The sequence below is a fragment of the Pinus tabuliformis genome, chromosome 9, assembly GCF_031772625.1.
Source record: "Pinus tabuliformis cultivar Carrire ecotype Pingquan chromosome 9, CPIR1, whole genome shotgun sequence".
NCBI classification, from domain to species: domain Eukaryota; kingdom Viridiplantae; phylum Streptophyta; class Pinopsida; order Pinales; family Pinaceae; genus Pinus; species Pinus tabuliformis.
Genome location: NC_142307.1, coordinates 371,626,359 through 371,640,178, shown reverse-complemented (window position 1 = coordinate 371,640,178; position 13,820 = coordinate 371,626,359). Strand labels below are relative to the sequence as shown.

General features: G+C 39.3%; 1 protein-coding gene across 1 annotated transcript; it reads left to right on the top strand.

The window, feature by feature from the left end:
- Nucleotides 1–8,858: 8,858 nt before the first annotated feature.
- LOC149148734 (uncharacterized) lies at nucleotides 8,859–9,701 on the top strand. The gene has a single exon (XM_089442264.1). It carries the CDS (start codon nucleotides 8,859–8,861, stop codon nucleotides 9,699–9,701), a length of 843 nt encoding a protein of 280 aa, XP_089298390.1.
- Nucleotides 9,702–13,820: the final 4,119 nt, after the last annotated feature.

Genomic DNA, 13,820 nt, shown 5'->3' with positions numbered 1-13,820 from the left:
ACTCTACAAGGAGGAGGCACAGATTGCAAGTTTGATAGAGTTCATTTGGTGTTTCCAATAAATGGACCACCCACAAAGTCTAATGATAGGATCCCCAAAGGAGTACCCCTTAAAGGAACTTTGCCATCTGTGGTATAAAGAAACTAATTCCCTTTTGAAACTATTGATAATGTGGTAGGTGGTATTTCTCTGGAAATGAAAAGTATTGATCTCCTTGTTGTTTTGCGAGTTGTTGATAGTGTATGGGAAGATGGTGAAAATAGTGGGGAATAAGATAGATCTGCATTCTATTTAAAGGATCATTTTTCAGCAAGGAATGTGTTGTAGTGTAATTAAATCTGCATGTTGTTCCGAAGATTTCTCAATCAAATAGATCTGCAATCTTTTTAAAGTTTATTTCCTTCCAAACTCAGTGAATATCCAGTGTTGGGTTGTGAAAGTGTGCTTGATATCTAACTTGGACAGATCCTATCTGGTGTAGAGTATCCATTGTTGGGTTGTGAAAGTGTGCTTGATATCTAACTTGGACAGATCCTAGCTGGTGTAGAGTCCCCCTGAGGGTCCACTCAAGCTCACTACTATGTTATTGCTAATTCACTAATTTTTTTTGAAGCAGCACTAGCAGTTCTAGTTCCAGTAGTATATCTAGTAGTATACCTAAGAGCATATATATGCATACATAGCAGCAAAACAAACAGAGTAAGTATATGGACCTTGAACCAAGCTAGCATCATGATCAGCCTCTGTTAAGGAAATATCTCCACGTGTTGTGGGGGTCTCACCACACCAAACGCATCTTAGAGACCCTTGTCATGACCAGGTCAGCCCTGTAACTTCACTGCCTTCTAACGTGTTTGGAGGTTGTTGTTACCACTAGATATTGGTTTCATTTGTTGTTCACAGGTAGCAAACTTTCACTGCCATATTTTGTTGAGAAATATCAGGAGCCCTGAAGGAGGACGGTAGGGTTAAGCCTTGCCTCCATGTACTCGATCATCCTTTTCATATTGTTGATCTTTTGGGGTAGAAACATGGTTTCTACCTACTTGCCTAGAACTGCATATGGGTTGTATCAATGGTGGAAATATTCAAAAAAATCTTCATTTCCTCTGTTTATCACTTTGTCAAGTAGGAAAACAGAGTACAGGAATATGGTTTAGTATGACTCGTAACTGTAAAGTTGCTGAGTCTCGTAACTCCTAAACACCAACCCTTTTATAGGGTAATATTTTCTAGAGAAGATAAATCATCCTTTTCATTAAGAAAGAGGAGTACATTTACATATATAAGACCCAAAAAACCTCAAAGGTATGCACATCACCAATGCCAACAACAACATCCATCACAAAATTAACTAATAGGGACCAAAAATGGACATGAAAAGAGCATCTATAAACTTTGTAGAACATGGATAAAATTACTAAAAAAGATAAAAACCCGGATAGTATGGAACATTAAAATCCTAGTTACAAAAAAGAATAACCAGTTCAAACAAAAATATTTTATTCATAAGATGAGAAAAAGGATAGAATTTCTTGACATATCAAAAGAAGTGAGCCAACTGAAGATCACTGGGGATATGAACATATCCCCTTCTCAATAATTGTAAGCCTCTTGGTTCTTCAAATAAAAAGTGGCCTTCCTCCACCCATAGATATTTTTTGGACATATAGTCCACATGTTGGTTACATTCCCTCAAAATATGCTAGAATAGTAGATTATGAAAGAGACCCTTAAGAATTTAAATATGTTACATCTAGTGCTTGAGGGAAAGAACCTTAAAATTCCCCTTCTCCATTATCCAGTCCATCACACACTTGGAATCTCCATAAATCTGACAGGAGATAATGTTCAATGATGTTTCAATATATAAAAGGGCCCAAACTACAGAAACCTCTGCCTTGGTATTAGACTCTGAACCAATATTCAACCAAATATGATAAGACCCATTTCTAGGGAGGAAACCGATGGCACCCCATCCAGATACACCTAAATGATATTCATCATCAAAGAAACCTACATTTATAGATAGAGGACTATGAGGGAAGCATAAGGAGTGACTACGAGGAGGATTCAAAGGCTTGACATACAGAGAAGAAACCCATAATATGAGGCATGATGTGAGAGATCTCTGCTTTCAAAGATATGTTTATTATGAACCTTCTAGACACCCCAAGCGATGAAGATAGGGAAGGATTTATAATTACCCATGTTTTTCTCACATAAGAAAAGGAAATGGTCAATATGATACATTGGAACAAGATCCAAAATATTAAATAACGTGACGGTTGCAGTCCAATGTTCCATGGAAAAATCACACAAAAAAAATAAGTGATTGACATATTCAAAGTCCTTTGAATAGAGGATACATATATTTGGCCTAGATAATCCTTTGCACAATAGAGGGTCCCATGGTTTTATCTAATTCTCTAAATCCAACCATATGAATAATTTCATTTTTGGAGCAATAAGACAGTCCCGGAACTTATTATACCCCCAATTTACCATGGGAAGGGAAGAACATGCTGATATAGAATTATAGGCATGGCAAGAAGTTATTTTCCCAAATGAGGTGTTCCAAGCACAAGCAATTGAACCATCCTCCTATGATAAGATTAGACCATTGAGAATAAGATTCTTAACAAAATTGTCCCATTCATATGCTAGAAGACCATGTAGACCCAATTCAGAAGCACATTTCCACCTGATAATAAAAGACTACAATGAGGAAGACAAGAAAGGATGACACAATATATAAACAGCCCAAAATTTGAGATGAAATATGAGCTTTGGAAATAATTAGTAGAAGGGAGATCCCCTAATAGAAGGAGCTTCAGATGTTATTAACAAACGAGGTTTATGTTTTGCAGGTCAGGCATTGTGCTATTGAACAAAATCTATGGCCATTTTGACTACTTATGATGGGACTTACAGTTCAGTCTTTCCACTACTTGTAAGCATGGATAATTTGCCCTAGTAGTATACCTAAGAGCATATATATGCATACGTAGCAGCAGAACAAATAGAGTAAGTATATGAACCTTGAACCAAGCTAGCATCATGATCAACCTCTGTTAAGGAAATATCTCCACGTGTTGTGGGGGTCTCACCACACCAAACGCATCTTAGAGACCCTTGTCATGACCAGGTCAGCCCTGTAACTTCACTGCCTTCTAACGTGTTTGGAGGTTGTTGTTACCACTAGATATTGGTTTCATTCATTGTTCACAGGTAGCAAACTTTCACTGCCATATTTTGTTGAGAAATATCAGGAGCCCTGAAGAAGGAGGGTAGGATTAAGCCTTGCCTCCATGTACTCGATCATCCTTTTCATATGGTTGATATTTTGGGGTTGAAACATGGTTTCTACCTGCCTGCCTAGAACTGCATATGGGTTGTATCAATGGTGGAAATATTCAAAAAAATCTTCATTTCCTCTGTTTATCACTTTGTCATGTAGGAAAACAGAGTAGAGGAATATGGGTTAGTCTGACTCGTAACTTTAAATTTGCTGAGTCTCGTAACTCCTAAACACCAACCCTTTTATAGGGTAATATTTTCTAGAGAAGATAAATCAACCTTTTCATTAAGAAAGAGGAGTACATTTACATATATATGACCCAAAAAACCTCAAAGGTATGCACATCACCAATGCCAACAACAACATCCATCACAAAATTAACTAACAGGGACCAAAAATGGACATGAAAAGAACATATATAAACTTTGTAGAACATGGATAAAATTACTAAAAAAGATAAAAACCCGGATAGTATGGAACATTAAAATCCTAGTTACAAACAAGAATAACCAGTTCAAACAAAAATATTTTATTCATAAGATGACAAAAAGGATAGAATTTCTTGACATATCAAAAGAAGTGAGCCAACTGAAGATCACTGGGGATATGAACATATCCCCTTCTCAATAATTGTAAGCCTCCTGGTTCTTACAATAAAAAGTGGCCTTCCTCCACCCATAGATATTTTTTGGACATATAGTCCGCATGTTGGTTACATTCCCTCAAAATATGCTAGAATAATAGATTATGAAAGAGACCCTTAAGAATTTAAATATGTTACATCTAGTGCTCGAGGGAAAGAACCTTAAAATTCCCCTTCTCAATTATCCAGTCCATCACACACTTGGAATCTCCATAAATCTGACAGGAGATAATGTTCAATGATGTTTCAATACATAAAAGGGCCCAAACTACAGAAACCTCTGCCTTGGTATTAGACTCTGAACCAATATTCAACCAAATATGATAAGACGCATTTCTAGGGAGGAAACTGATGGCACCCCCTCCAGATACACCTAAATGATATGCATCATCAAAGAAACCTACATTTATAGATAAAGGACTATGAGGGAAGCATAAGGAGTGACTACGAGGAGGATTCAAAGGCTTGACATACAGAGAAGAAACCCATAATATGAGGTAGGATGTGAGAGATCTCTGCTTTCAAAGATATGTTTATTCTGAACCTTCTAGACACCCCAAGCAATGAAGATAGGAAAGGATTTATAATTACCAATGTTTTTCTCACATAAGAAAAGGAAATGGTCAATATGATACATTGGAACAAGGTCCAAAATATTAAATAACGTGATGGTTGCAGTCCAAAGTTCCATGGAAAAATCACACAGAAAAAATAAGTGATTGACATATTCAAAGTCCTTTGAATAGAGGATACATATATTTCGCCTAGATAATCCTTTGCACAATAGAGGGTCCCATGTTTATATCTAATTCTCTAAATCCAACCATATGAATAATTCATTTTTGGAGCAATAAGCCAATCCTGGAACTTATTATACCACCAATTTACCATGGGAAGGGAAGAACATGCTGATATAGAATTATAGGCATGGAAAGAAGTTATTTTCCCAAATGAGGTGTTCCAAGCACAAGCAATTGAACCATCCTCCTATGATAATATTAGACCATTGAGAATAAGATTCTTAACAAAATTGTCCCATTCATATGCTAGAAGACCATGTAGACCCAATTCAGAAGCACATTTCCACCTGATAATAAAAGACTACAATGAGGAAGACAAGAAAGGATGACACAATATATAAACATCCCAGAATTTGAGATGAAATATGAGCTTTGGAAATAATTAGTAGAAGGGAGATCCCCTAATAGAAGGAGCTCCAGATGTTATTAACAAAAGGGGTTTATGTTTTGCAGGTCAGGCATTGTGCTATTGAACAAAATCTATGGCCATTTTGACTACTTATGATGGGACTTACAGTTCAGTCTTCCCACTACTTGTAAGCATGGATAATTTGCCCTAGTAGTATACCTAAGAGCATATATATGCATACGTAGCAGCAGAACAAACAGAGTAAGTATATGAACCTTGAACCAAGCTAGCATCATGATCAGCCTCTGTTAACGAAATATCTCCATGTGTTGTGGGGGTCTCACCACACCAAACGCATCTTAGAGACCCTTGTCATGACCAGGTTAGCCCTGTAACTTCACTGCCTTCTAACGTGTTTGGAGGTTGTTGTTACCACTAGATATTGGTTTCATTCATTGTTCACAGGTAGCAAACTTTCACTGCCATATTTTGTTGAGAAATATCAGGAGCCCTGAAGGAGGAGGGTAGGGTCAAGCCTTGCCTCCATGTACTCGATCATCCTTTTCATATGGTTGATCTTTTGGGGTAGAAACATGGTTTCTACCTGCCTAGAACTGCATATGAGTTGTATCAATGGTGGAAATATTAAAAAAATCTTCATTTCCTCTGTTTATCACTTTGTCATATAGGAAAACAGAGGACAGGAATATGGGTTAGTCTGACTCGTAACTGTAAAGTTGCTGAGTCTCGTAACTCCTAAACACCAACCCTTTTATAGGGTAATATTTTCTAGAGAAGATAAATCATCCTTTTCATTAAGAAAGAGGAGTACATTTACATATATATGACCCAAAAACCTCAAAGGTATGGACATCACCAATGCCAACAACAACATCCATCACAAAATTAACTAACAGGGACCAAAAATGGACATGAAAAGAACATCTATAAACTTTGTAGAACATGGATAAAATTACTAAAAAAGATAAAAGCTCGGATAGTATGGAACATTAAAATCCTAGTTACAAACAAGAATAACCTGTTCAAACAAAAATATTTTATTCATAAGATGAGAAAAAGGATAGAATTTCTTGACATATCAAAAGAAGTGAGCCAACTGAAGATCACTGGGGATATGAACATATCCCCTTCTCAATAATTGTAAGCCTCCTGGTTCTTCAAATAAAAAGTGGCCTTCCTCCACCCGTAGATATTTTTTGGAGATAGAGTCCGCATGTTGGTTACATTCCCTCAAAATATGCTAGAATAATAGATTATGAAAGAGACCCTTAAGAGTTTAAATATGTTACATCTAGTGCTTGAGGGAAAGAACCTTAAAATTCCCCTTGTCCATTATCCAGTCCATCATACACTTGGAATCTCCATAAATCTGACAGGAGATAATGTTCAATGATGTTTCAATATATAAAAGGGCCCAAACTACAGAAACATCTACCTTGGTATTAGACTCTGAACCAATATTCAACCGAATATGATAAGACCCATTTCTAGGGAGGAAACCGATAGCACCCCCTCCAGATACACCTAAATGATATGCATCATCAAAGAAACCTACATTTATAGATAGAGGACTATGAGGGAAGCATAAGGAGTGACTACGAGGAGGATTCAAAGGCTTGAAATACAGAGAAGAAACCCATAATATGAGGTAGGATGTGAGAGATCTCTGCTTTCAAAGATATGTTTATTCTGAACCTTCTAGACACCCCAAGCGATGAAGATAGGAAAGGATTTATAATTACCCATGTTTTCCTGACATAAGAAAATGAAATGGTCAATATGATAGTTTGGAACAAGGTCCAAAATATTAAATAACGTGACGGTTGCAGTCCAAAGTTCCATGGAAAAATCACACAGAAAAAATAAGTGATTGACATATTCAAAGTCCTTTGAATAGAGGATACATATATTTGGCCTAGATAATCCTTTGCACGGGTCCCATCTTTATATCTAATTCTCTAATTCCAACCATATGAATAATTTCATTTTTGGAGCAATAAGCCAGTCCCGGAACTTATTATACCACCAATTTACCATGGGAAGGGAAGAACATGCTGATATAGAATTATAGGCATGGCAAAGAAGTTATTTTCCCAAATGGGGTGTTCCAAGCACAAGCAATTGAACCATCCTCCTATGATAAGATTAGACCATTAAATCTCAAGGGAAAACAGATCTGTGTGGTTCTGCAACTAAACCCTAGGGTTTCAGAACTCAACTGCGACGGCAGGTCCTCGGGACATAGCTCGCCAGGAACAGTACGCGGTAGTATAGCAGGTCACAACCCAGTGGTCTTGGCTGGCAACAAAAATGAGCCCCCCTCAGGGGGAAGGAGGGGCGCCTCCTCCAACAAACGACAACAAGCAAGGGAATATCGAGGGATCAGACAGGGATAAGGAGTACAATGATGAAAGCGCAGACAAAAGTCAGCAAACGCAAACTGAACAAGCACAGAAGGACAAGCCAAAGGTCAGCTCTTCCACATGCAAACTAGTAGCTAGGCATAGGCCAAAAGTAGAGCTACCAAGCCATCGCATCTATGCCAGGATTCAGTATATGAGAGATCATGCTCTCATAGGCAAATTTATTGGAATATGGCCAAACGAGAAAGCGTTGAGAGCATGGACAAATGTTAAATGGCATCCAAAAGGACACATAACCTTGCATCTAGGGCCTAAGGGGTTTTTTACGGCGGCCTTCAATTGTTTGGAAGACAGAAACAGAGTTTTAGATGGAGGGCCTTATTTCTTTAACTCTGCTGGGCTATTTCTCAAAGAATGGATCGAAAGATTCAACCCTGATAAAGAAGACCTAAGCTGCGCACCGGTGTGGATCAGGCTATATTCTTTGCCACTGGAATACTGGGAAGAGGAGTCTCTCAAAGCGATAGGCAATGTTCTGGGCGACTTCGTCAAGGTAGCAGAAGAAACAAAGACACACAGATACACCTCATATGCATGGATATGCGTCTACATAGACCTTAAACAAGCTTTGCATGATACGGTAAGTCTTTTTCATGAAGATGTGGAATGGATACAGTTAATTGATTATGAGCATGTACCCTTTAGATACAGAAAATGTCATGACCTAGGACACCTCTACAGAGATTTCCCTTTAAACAGCAAACCCTCAGTGAAAAATACCCAGGAAAACCCAACGCCGGATGGCTTCACTAAGGTGCTCAATCGCTGAAGAGGAAATAAAAAATCAGTAATCTCTACAAAGACTCCCCCAGTAGATCAATCAAAGCCCTCTACTAGCAATAGCTTTGAAGTCCTAGCCAATGAAGAAATGCCGGATCCAGACAATAGGCCCTTCAATCAAAAAGGATCTAGCTAGGAGAAGATTGAAGGATCCAAAATGATAACAGGGGAACCGAATGTAGAACAAGGGGGTAATAAGCTTAAAACTGCATCAAACACCTCGAGCTTCCCTGAAATGGATATAGATGGTACAGATCCCAACACAGAAAACGAGAAGGAAAGCGATGGATACCATGAATAACCTCAAGTCATGGAGGAGGACACGGAATGAATAGATATTGGTGAGCTAGATATCTTGGGCCTAGAACAAGCTTGTAAAACAGGAAATTTCGACAAAATACCTGATAGACAAGTGGACAACCTGGTGGTAGTCCTTAATAAAGCTCAAAAAAATACTCATTAGGAGTCCAGATATCAGCTTAATACAGAGAGGGAACACCCGCTATGGATATCAGGAAGAGATTATAATATGATTGCAACAATGGAGGAAAAAAAAGGAGGGCATTGCAGAATAAACAGGGATGGCTCTATATTAAAAGACTTCATTCAAAATAATTGGCTGATAGATATTCCTTCAAATAATGGCCTGTACACTTGGAACAATAAAAGGCCAGAACCCATGCAAATAGCTTCGCGTCTTGATCGATTTCTGATCTCTGATAATGCAGTTCATCTAGGGGGAGAATTCACAGCATCTATCCTTCCTTTTTTAGTCTCTGATCACTGGCCGATTGCCCTCCACTGGAATCAGCCTGGTAGCAATATAAGGCAACCCTTTCGGTTTGAGGCTTTTTGGCTAACTCATCCGGACTTCCATGAATTTGTCAGAACAACTTGGCTAAAATTTAATCCAACTGATGGAGCAAAAATGTCTATATTCCAAAGGAAGCTAAAGTACCTCAAAGGGGAAATTAAACATTGGAATCAATCCATCTTCGGCAACATTCTCAAAGCCAAGGAAATCCTTCATCAAGAAATGAAAGATATTCAGCAAAGAATGATCTCTGAAGGACGCTCGGAAGAGCTAGCCCAGAAAGAGCAGACCATAGAAAATAAAATCCTTGAAAGGGACATACAGGAAGAAACTCTCTGGAGGCAAAAATCAAGAGTTAGATGGCTGAAGGACGGTGAAAAGAACACGAAATTCTTTCACAAAACCACAGTGCAAAGAAGAATGATCAATCAAATTTCTTATGTCAACAATGAGCATGGAACCAAAATTGAAACCCACGAAGGAATCGAACAAGAGTTCCTCAATTACTTGAAGAAGATGAATCAGGAACCTAACATAAACAGAACAGAGGCTATTGATAAAATTATCTAAAATATACCCAGATTAATTACTGAAGAGCACAATATTCTTCTTCTCAAACCCATAAGTCTTCGGGAGGTTGAAATGGTGGTGAATCAACTAAAAGAAGGGAAGGCGCCAGGACCAGATGGATTTACTTCAAACTTTTTTCAGCATTTCTGGGATCTGGTCAAAGAGGAAGTTTGGCAGTTTGTGGAAGAATCGCGCACTCTAAGATGGATGTATCCAGGTCTGAATGCAACATTCATTGCACTAATCCCCAAAGTAAAGGAATCCAACACTCCGGACAAATACAGACCAATTGCTTTGTGCAACATTATATACAAGATTGTCTCCAAGGTCATAGCTTCCAGATTGAATCCCTTGCTTCCCCTTATCATATCTCCAGAACAATCTGGGTATGTAGAAGGAAGGCAGATCACAGATGGGATCATTCTAACCCATGAAATAATCCACTCTCTCAAGCATTCAAAAAAACCAGGTATGTTGGTCAAAATTGATTTGTCTAAGGCTTTTGATAGTATCAGTTGGGAATATATGCAAAAAATCCTTAAATCCTTTGGTTTCGCCCCCTCCTGGATCAGATGGATCAACAATCTTCTATCCTCCTCGTTCTTCTCTATTCTCATTAATGGAATCCTTTCGTCTACCTTCCGTCCTTCTCGGGGGATTAGACAAGGGGATCCTCTCTCGCCCTTTATGTTTGTCATCTTAACTGAAGGTTTAGGCCATAGCATTAAATCGGCTATCCATTCTCACAACCTTAAGGGTCTAGCTCTCCACCAGGCTCCTGCCTTTTCGCACCAGCAATTCATAGATGATAACATGTTATTTGGTCATCCCTCTGTTCAAGAAGCTCGATCTTTTAAATCTATTCTTGAAAACTTCTCGAACACCTCAGGAGCTCTCATCAACAAAGTCAAATCTCAGATATTCTTTTTCAATACGCCTCCCACCACCCAGAGAGCTATAGCCCGTATCCTCGGCTTCACCATCACTTCTCTTCCTTCTAATTACTTGGGAGCTCCTCTAATTGCCTCAATTCTCAAGCATTCCTCTTGGAATAGCCTTTCAGAAAAACTGGAAGCCAGATTGTTCCTTTGGACTCATATAGCTCTTAATATGGCTAGTAGGATAGTGCTAATCAAAGTTGTTCTACAGTCAATGCCTCTTTACCTCTTCTCTATATTGGGACAACTGGCAGATAAAATTACAGAGCCGAATTCTTCTATCGACAACAACTCAAGGTATCAAGAGTCAACAGCAAGCTGGACTCCACCGCCAGTCAATGTGTTTCAACTCAACTTTGATGGTGCGTCGAAAGGAAATCCTGGGAGAACGGGATTTGGTGGAGTCATCAGAAATCACCAGGGTACTCCCCTTATCACTTTTTTTGGTTCAATAGGCTGGAATACTAATAATGCAGCGGAATTGGAAGGATTATGGAGAGGGCTTAATCTAGTGCAAGGACGAGGGCTCCTTCCTCTTATAGTGGAAGGGGACTCCCAAATAATCATAAACATGGCCTTAAAACTTCTGCAGGGATCCCCGGTTCACAAGGTCAGTAGCAGCTGGAGAATGGCAACTCGACTCGAGCTACTACAGCAATGGCTTATTCACAATCAAGCTATTTCTTTTAAACACATCAGAAGGGAAGGGAACAAACTGGCAGACTTTCTTGCTAATTTAGGAGTGGACAGTGGAAGGGAATTCTATGAAGGCTCTATATCTTGCATAGCTTCTGAGAACCAACTTTCCACCTTCCATACTATAGTAACAAGTATATGCAGTTGAAGGAAGACTCAAACCCGGATGCGGGTGTCCTTAAGAGGTGTTAATGCTGGAGCACGCGGAGTCGGCAACTGGCGAGTAATTAAGAAGGGTAAGGCGGTTCATGGCAGGTAATTAATCTGCATTAATGAAGGCCCGAGCTCGAGGTACGCAGATGGAAGTTATCAGGATGGCGCGCATTCTCCAGGGTTCATTTTTTCTAGTCTTTTCAGGCATCAATGTAGTGTTTCCAGTTTTTTCTAGCAGAGGTCTCCTCTGGTGGTCATTGTCTTAGAGTCTTAGTGCAGCACAGCGAATTTGGAAGCCTCCTTGGTCTCATAACTGCTCCCATTTGGTCGGCTTCAGGTATATAGTTCTGCCTCTTTCAGACAGCGTCGGGTGCATTAAGTTTGTTTTCTCCATTTGCGTCTGGTGTCTTAAGTCAGTCCTCTGGTTCATTTCGGGAAGGGATTTGGTTTTTGTCCTTGTTAAAGGTGTCTGGGTTGGGTACTCGGCTTTCTCAGTCGCCGTTGGGTATTTTCTTGACACCGAGTCTAGCTTATGTGTGCTGGGCTTCTGGGTCTTTCATTCAAAGGTCTGGTTTTTAATTTGGTTACAATTGCCCAACACGTTGCTTCTCCCTCACACCCAGTCCTTTAGCATCCTCATTCCGCTGTTGTATTCTGTTATGGCCCGTCGTCGGGGTATTCCAAGGTGAGGGAGCAACTCGGGATCCCGTGGAGGATCTGGAGGGCGTGGTAGCTCTCCACCTCATCGTATATCCCCGTTAGCTACTGCTCCACCTTCCTCTCCACCCTCAGACAATTCTGGATCCTCCCTAAATAGGTCCCTTCATACCTCAAGGTTTAAGTTCAAAAGCAGACTTAACAGACCACTCATCTTAGCTATAATTACTGTCATCTTCTCGGAGGAAGAAGATGAGCTCACAAGCTCAAACGAAATTTCCAAGGAACAGTCGCTTTCTTAGAATTCCAGTGATTCTCAGAGCAGCTTGGCTGGTGCTGTCCTCATTGTTTCTGCTGCGTTGTACGAAGAATGTCAACAGGAGGCTTCTTGCCCTCCGTCAGACTCTCTTGAAGAATAGACCATAGTTTGTGAGCCAGCGCGCCTCTTTGGCAGTGTTCTGCACCTTGTGCCTCCTACAGAAGGCAACTTGATGGAAGCTGAAGATGAGTTGATGGTAACCTGGGCAAGCTCCCCTAATCAGGTTAATGAAAATGCTGCGGATGCGCCACGGCAAGTTTAATTACCTTTGGTTTCAGCTACAGGACGGTAAGTCCGTTTTGGTTTTCTGGATCTCGTATGTCATTTTCAGTGTGCATGGCTTCTGATACCAACAATATGAATTTGTTCATTCTCCAGGGTACAATTTTGGATTTCCTTTTTTGTAATTATGGTAAAGAACAATTTTTTGTAATAGGGCAGCTCACTCTGGAGCGTTTGGCTCTGTTTAGTCTTGGTCCATATAGTTCTGTTCAGTGTTGAGGCTATGATTATCAGTTTTGTAAACAAAAGGAAAAAAGCTACCTGCAATGGTTCTTTGACAGAGGGCAGGCTACGACCCCCTCAGAGGCTCAAACCTCTTTGTAAATATTTTTTCTCTTTTTAATCCTAATAGAATAGTCTTTACTCAGAAAAAAAAAATATTATACCATTATGAATAAGATTCTTAATAAAATTGTCCCATTCATATGCTAGAAGACCATGTAGACCCAATTCAGAAGCACATTTCCACCTGATAATAAAAGACTGCAATGAGGAAGACAAGAAAGGATGACACAATATATAAACAGCCCAGAATTTGAGATGAAATATGAGCTTTGGAAATAATTAGTAGAAGGGAGATCCCCTAATAGAAGGAGCTCCAGATGTTATTAACAAACGGGGTTTACGTTTTGCAGGTCAGGCATTGTGCTATTGAACAAAATCTATGGCCATTTTGACGACTTATGATGGGACTTACAGTTTAGTCTTTCCACTACTTGTAAGCATGGATATTTTCAATTTTGAGGGTTTATATGTTGCTTCATTGTGAAGGAAAATGTGTTTTTTAATGCTCCAGATGTTATTAACAAACGGGGTTTATGTTTTGCAGGTCAAGCATTGTTCTATTGAACAGAATCTATGCCCATTTTGATGACTTATGATGGGACTTACAGTTCAGTCTTTCCACTACTTGTAAGAATGGATATTTTCAATTCTGAGGGTTTCTATGTTGCTTCATTGTGAAGGAAAATGTGTTTTTTAATGCTCCAGATGTTATTAACAAAAGGGGTTTATGTTTTGCAGGTTAGTCATTGTTGGGCAATTTATTGGGCTTAAATTGCTGCATTAATTATC

What these genes read in the sequence shown, in the direction of transcription:
- LOC149148734 (XM_089442264.1), top strand. Translation starts at nt 8,859, where the DNA reads ATGGAGGAAAAAAAAGGAGGGCATTGCAGAATAAACAGGGATGGCTCT.